The following is a 7,336-nucleotide window of genomic DNA, read 5'->3' on the forward strand; positions in this document are numbered from 1 at the left end:
CGACTAAGTCTCTCTTTATGGGTCTTAGGTCATGCTACCATGAGCGATCCAATCAGGAATGGATTTTAAACCCGACCCAATTTCCAACAAGTTTGGTGGTAGATAAACTTGCATATGAAACTACTTTTGGCTTGTTGAAGCTTCAAAAGTTTAGGAATTTTAAAATCCATTCCTGATTGGATCGCTTATGGTAGCATGACCTAAGACCCATAAGGAGAGACCTAGTCAAAGTACGCTTGGATTAACCCACTATCTCATCGCTTGACGAGATAGATTTATGACTCTCCCACATAATATACGTATTATATTTGGAAGAATAAGAATTTAATATGTTTTCTCTCTCTCCTAGACTCTCTTCTTTCCCTCTCCATCAAAACACATAATAGCCCTTTGTACTGTGACGAGTGTGAGTAATTCTAATAGTTTTATTCCATTGCTAAGAATTATTTAAAAATATCAATAAAAACACATAATAGCCCTTTGTACAACGACGAGTGTGGATAGTTCTAATAGATCTACCCCATTGCTAAGAATTATTCAAAAATATCAATAGAAACACGTATGATCTATGGATTTGGTTTGAATGAAAAGGTATATCAAATCCATTTATTTCTGAGGCATAATATTTCTTATTTTTCCTACAAAACCGAAGCACAAAAGAGCAAAATGAGAGACAAAATAACTCACAAGCTCATAAGTCAAATGATTTTTGTCCTCTTGCACATTTAGGTCTAGTTGCAGCTTATTTCCAGTAACTATGCAAGCCTGGCGCACTCTGATACGAGTGCCTGCAACTTGAGCCTCTAATTTGTTGTACTGAGATTGCAGAGTCTCGGGATCAAATTCCCTAGCTTCTGGGAGTAAACTCTTCCCCAACTTGATCTCTTGAATTTCCTTCCTCAACTTCATCTCCCAAAATGTTTTCTAATCCTCACTCAAATCTGGACGCATAAATTCGAAATTCGATTTCTTCATAGCCTCGTTTTGCTTCTCCAGTTCTGAAATCTTATTTGCCAGCCCAATCTCTTCTTGCGATATCTCCATTTGTTTTTCAGATATAAATCTCCTAGTCGTAGAGACAAGACAGATAGCTTACTCACTTCACTGCCCTACACTACAACCCTAACCTGAGCAGCAGGACCAACGTTGACATAGGCCATTAGTGTAGTGAAGCGAGTAAGCTATCTGTCTTGTCTCTACGACTAGGAGATTTATATCTGAAAAGCAAATGGAGACATCACAAGAAGAGATTGGGCTGGCGAATCAGATTTCGGAACTGGAGAAGCAAAACGAGGCTATGAAGAAATCGAATTTCGAACTTATGCGCCTAGATTTGAGTGAGGATCGGAAAACATTTTGGGAGATGAAGTTGAGGAAGGAAATTCAAGAGATCAAGTTGGGGAAGAGTTTACTCCCGAAAGCTAGGGAATTTGATCCAAAGACTCAGCAATCTCAGTATAACAAATTAGAGGCTCAAGTTGCAGGTGCTCGTATCAAAGTGCGCCAGGCTTGCATAGTTACCAGAAATAAACTGCAACTAGACCTAAATGTGCAAGACGACAAAAATCATTTGACTTCTGGACTTCCGAGTTATTTTGTCTCTCATTTTGCTCCTTTGTGCTTTGGTTTTGTAGGAAAAATAAGAAATATTATGCCTCAGAAATAAATGGATTTGATATACCTTTTCATTCAAACCAAATCCATAGATCATACGTGTTTCTATTGATATTTTTGAATAATTCTTAGCAATTGAGTTGAACTATTAGAACTATCCACACTCGTCACAGTACAAAGGGCTATTATGTGTTTTCATTGATATTCTTAAATAATTCTTAGCAATGGAGTAAAATTATTAGAACTACGCACACTCGTCACAGTACAAAGGGCTATTATGTGTTTTTATGGAAAGAGAAACAAGAGTCTAGGAGAGAGAAAACACATTAAATTCTTATTCTTCCAAATATAATGCGTATATTATGTGGGAGAGTTATAACACCCATAACTCTATCTTGTCAAGCGATGAGATAGTGGGTTAATCACACAAGCGTACTTCGACTAGGTCTCTCTTTATGGGTCTTAGATCATGGTACCATGAGCGATCCAATCAGGAATGGATTTTAAACCCGACCCAATTTCCAACAAGTTTGGTGGTAGATAAACTTGCATATGAAACTACTTTTGGCTTGTTGAAGCTTCAAAAGTTTAGGAATTTAAACTACTTGTAGTGGTAGTTCAATGTTATACATATGAAGCCTGAATTTACACTTGCCAATGTCCCCCATACTTACTTTTGCTTTAAAAAAGTTGACCTGTTATGTTATGATTCTTTTAGGAATTTACACAAAATTAAATCATATGTAAAGTATATGAAATATTTATTAAATTTTTAGGGCAGTTATGCCCTAATCTAGTGAAATATTTATTAAAAGGTTGATCCCAGTTATACTTTGCCTGAAAGATAACGAAGACAAAAGTGAAAATGATAATCTCAGGCCTTATTTAAAATTACATGAAGAGAAACAATATCAATAACCTCTGGCCTACTTCACAAACACATTGAAGACAAAATGCTCTCCCATATAACAGAGCAGAAACCTAACCTCTAATTCAGATATGTAGGCTTCATTTTCCTCATGTTTGGATTTCAAGATATCTAGAAGCCCGGACTTTTCCCCGAAATAGCATAGATAAAAAAATGTCTTCAGGTTTCTTATATATATATATATATATATAATGCTGGAGAGAACAAAACAAAACCAAAATAAAAATAAAGGATTGCAATCATGTGTAGCACCTATATAAAATGAACTAAAGAATGCCATTGCTCTACATCCATATGAACTTAAGTTAGTACCAAAAGGGTAATATAGATGAAACAATTGACATATCAAACTGTACCATAAAATAACTGAACATGAGAGATGGCCTCAGCTCCAATTGATATTTTAACCTGCAATTCCAGAGTTTGCTCATCAAGAGAGGACTTCAAGGTCTGAACATGAGCCCATGCCTTGTATTCAGATTCCTTAGCTTCAATGAGATCCCTACAGTTGCAAAATTGAAATAGAAGCAACCTAGGTACATGTATTGAATTCAGAAAACCAACATTGAAATCCTAAGCAAGAATACAACATATATGGTGGAGCTAGGACCCCACTTCACTTGTATTAACAACAACCAGCTTTCATAGACATATAAAACAAACAAACAATCAGGTAAAGAAAAGAAGATTTATTCAATCCCCCCATATTTATATCCTACATTCCCCCAAAAATATATATATATATATATATTTTAAAAAATACTCAGAATTTGAAATGTTAAAATTCTGAGTTTTTTTTTTTTTTTAAACAAAAAAAATTAAATTGAGAAAAGGGCAAAAGGAAAAATGGCAGAGAGAAGAAAAGGATCAAAAGGCAACAGCACTTTTGTGACAGCATAACTTCTGCTTCTAGGATACACCACCAACTCCTTCCTAACATTAACACCGTTGTAATTGTTATCCCCAAACTCACAAGGCCTCTCTTCATCAATCCTCCCCATCCCAACACTAAAGCTCCTTGGCACCACTCCCACCGCCGTGGACCGCCTCATCTACGTAATTATAAGGTTCCATGGGCTCATAGAAAATTCTTACACGCAAAGGGTGACATGAGCAGACTTTGTATGACTTTTTGGTTCATAATAATTTAATAAAATTGAGTAGGATTGGATTATCAGCTTCATAAATAATTTATCACATGATGCATTGATGCTTGTTGAGACGGACTTGTTCATGTTTGACCTTCTTATTAACTAATAGATAGCAATTATAAGAGTAACTAGTACTTCAAGCACACACTTCATCCCCTAATTTGCAAACTCATATTAATGAATATATTATAGCCAGTTCAATAATTTTCAAGAAATTACATTAATTTTCTTTACAATAAATTTGTGTACAATGATTCTTCACAACAAAGTCAAGACATATACAAGTCCCTACGGATTGATTATATCCCATTCCCATCTAGTTCTTCAACATATTGTTTCCATTATCCTCACCATGAACTCTTCAACAACTTCTGTCAAGTTCTGCAAATTTTCATCAAATAATTTTTCTGTGAACCTCTGCAAAATTCTTGGAATTTCAGGACTAGTCCTCTACTTAGCAGAATTTCAAGAATTTCATCAGATAATTAACTAACCAGACCGAAAGGCAAATCAAGAGGTTGCTGTGACTTGGACGCAACAGACAACGCCAAATGGGTACAGATAGAGAGAGAGAGAGAAACAAATTGAAGCTTTAAATTACAATTACATTGAAGTGAACGCAAAACAGAATTGATGAATATCATTTTCCAAATATCTAGTCACAAATAGTAATCCTCTACACACAAAATACAACTAATTGAGATTCCATCAAGAAGTATGAACATGAAACAGGAAAACTGGAGTGGAATTTAATTGAGATTCCATCAACAAATTATTATACAGCAAATTGCTCAAACAACGAAATTCTTAAATAAAATGCACTGGTTTCGTTATCTGACCAAACTCGACTGGAAGGAAGAGCTTGAGAGAGAGAAAGAGAATATGAAACTGAGAGAGAGAGAGAGAGACGGTAGTGCACACCTTCGTAGACGATGGTGCTCGCTCCTATCGCCGGTGCAGATGGTGGAGGCGGGGGAGCTTCGAAATCTCAAAATCGAAATTGTAAATCGCTCTGAGATTGGATCTGAGATGAATCACCAATCACTCTGAGATTAGATCAAACGGGGTTGAAGAAGGTTGATTCGATCGGTTGAGACAGAATAGGGTTTGGAGAGGGTTGAGAGAGAGAGAGAGAGATCGAGACCCAGAGAGTGAGTGAGAGATAGGGATGACAACGGGGCGAAGTGGGGCCGGGGACTACACTTCCCATCCCCGATCCCCGAAAGTGATATACTCCCCGTCCCCGCCCCCGATCCCCGATGGGGACCCATAGCCCAGCCCCATCCCAGCCCCCGATCGGGGATCCCCGACCACGAAAAATCCCCGGTGGTTTTTTTTTTTTTTTGATCTGTAAAAATCTGTAAACATCCTAATCCTATTGAAATATATTTGTCAACATATTTGCCAATTAAAAAAATTCTATAAACATCAAATTCAAACACAGCAGCATCAATGAATCTGTCAAAATGGATCAAATTCAAACACAGCATCAAAATGGATCAAATTCAAACAGCAGCATCAAAATTCAAACAGCAGCTTCAAAATTCAAACACAGCAGCATCAAATTGAAACACAGCAGCATCAATAATGGATCATGGAAGAGTAGTGATGGTGCAGCTGGAATAAATCTGTCAAATATTCAAATCAATAATACAGTTCAGCCTCAGGTAATTAATAATAACAGATATGTGCAAGATTCAACAAATTAAAGATTAATAATACAGTTCACGTGCAAGATTCAAATTAAAGATTATTAAAGATTCAAAACAGATATGTGCAAGATTCAAATTAAAGATTATTAAAGATTAAAAACCATATCATATATATATATATATATATATTTAAAATAAATAAATTTAGAGAGAAAAAAAAAACAGAGGTCGAAGAACAGAGATACTATGGAAAAAAAAATCGAATCGAATCAAAGAACAGAGATACTATATACACACACATATACATATATATGTGTGTGTATGTAAACCCCCCAATATCGAAATCCCGAGAGAGAGAGATACCCTTTGAAATCAACGGTGAGGGAGGATCGCCGGCGAGGGAGGAGTGGCGGTGAGGGGCGAGGAGCCGTCGTGTGTGAGAGAGAGAGAGGGAGGCGGAGGCGAAGCTCTAAGTTCTAACCAGCAGCGGCGGTGAGGGAGGAGGATCGACAGAAAGGTGCGAGCGGCGGTGAGGGAGGATTGGCGGAGGATCGGCGCCGTCGGAGTGTGAAAGAGAGAGAGAGGAAGGCGAAACCCTAGATAAATAGATAGTGAGAGAGAGAGAGAGCAGAGCGGCTGTTAGTGTGTGTTGTGTGTGAGTGGTCTCAGCCAAAACCCCATACGCACATATGTTAATGTTATTATATATGGGCAGGGGCAAAATAGTAAATTTACGTCGGGGCAGCCAGGCGGGATAATTGGCCGGGGCTGGGGTGAAACATGTATCCCGGCCGGAATATCTTCGGAGATTTAATTTTTAATACCATTTTTGACCCGTTGAAAATATTTTTCGAGAAATAACTGTTCAATTCGGAGTCGGAGGATCGGGTCCCTATCAGGCCGGGTTCCGATTGCCATCTCTAGTGAGAGAGTAACGGGGCAATGTTAATTGAGCAAGTTTTTAATATTATAAATAATTTTTTTTTAAATAAATATTATAAATAATTTTTTTTTTACTTTTTAAATTCAAATAATCTACATATAGTTAAAAGAAAATTATTTTTTAATTTTTTAAAAAAATCACTAAATTTTAATACATTTCATATATATTACATTTTATTATATTTTTTTACAAATATTTTATTTTTTTGTTGTATTCAGATTAGGCACATCTAAAAAGTAAAAAATAAATAAATTATTAAAAGAAGGAAAAATATCAAATTAAGGTAATTTAAAAAAATAATTACAAATTAATGAGAAGCCAAATAAATATTAATTATTAAAATTATAAACTTTTTTATGAATATGTAATTTTTTATCGCAAAATCCCACTGGGTGCAATTATCCCTCAAAAGAGACACTAAATTATAAAATAACGTATAAATTATTTTTTTACATGGTCCTCAATTAGGAAAATGTAAGGTGAGAAGCTTGGTTAAAATTGCTTTTTTAAATAAAAAAAAAAATTTGGATTGAAATTTTTTTTAATAAAAGTTTTCACGACATGCTAATGCATGTCGTGTAAAGTTATAATATTTTACAAAATGAAATGTATGTCGTCTTAAGTACAAATATTTTATGACATATTTTTGTATGCCATGAAAATACATTTTTTACGGCATACTTTTGCATGCCATAAAAAAAAATTCAGATTGAATTTTTTTTTTTTTTGCAAAAGCTTTCATGATATGTTAATACATGCCGTGTAAAGTTATAATATTTTACAACATGAAATGTATGTCGTCTTAAGTACAAATATTTTATGACATATTTTTGTATGCCATGAAAATATACATTTTTTACGGCATACTTTTGCATGCTATAAATATATGAATTAACGACTTACATGGTATGTATATTGTTATTGACAAAACATTAACAGCTTGCAAAAAAAAAAAAATGCCGTAGAATATACTGACTATGACATGCATTTAATGTGGGGTAGGGTGCTTTTAGATAGTTAGTATAACTCTCCCACGTAATATACGTAT

The 7,336-nt window shown here is 35.2% G+C and overlaps 1 protein-coding gene across 30 annotated transcripts in view; it reads right to left on the bottom strand.

Annotated features, from left to right (window-relative positions):
- Positions 1 to 6,039, bottom strand: part of LOC114289753 (apoptosis inhibitor 5-like protein API5) — a 29,423-nt gene extending 23,384 nt beyond the window's left edge. For 15 of the 30 annotated variants that reach the window (XR_014339578.1, XR_014339579.1, XR_014339576.1 and 12 more), the window contains exons 1-2: positions 5,709 to 6,025; positions 2,951 to 3,044 (exon numbers count right to left, since the gene is read on the bottom strand). Coding sequence is in view for 4 of the 30 variants with exons in the window: in XM_082886621.1 (XP_082742747.1) it covers positions 2,951 to 2,973 (23 nt within the window). In the remaining 26 variants the exon portion in view is untranslated. Of the gene's footprint in view, positions 1 to 2,600; positions 2,737 to 2,898; positions 3,045 to 4,614; positions 5,322 to 5,708 lie in introns of those variants that run through there. The other 15 variants (XM_082886622.1, XM_082886613.1, XM_082886612.1 and 12 more) reach the window with 6 other exon arrangements.
- Between the last annotated feature and the right edge of the window lie 1,297 nt (positions 6,040 to 7,336).

This window comes from Camellia sinensis, chromosome 9, assembly GCF_055761805.1.
Source record: "Camellia sinensis isolate YWXY chromosome 9, ASM5576180v1, whole genome shotgun sequence".
Lineage (NCBI taxonomy): Eukaryota > Viridiplantae > Streptophyta > Magnoliopsida > Ericales > Theaceae > Camellia > Camellia sinensis.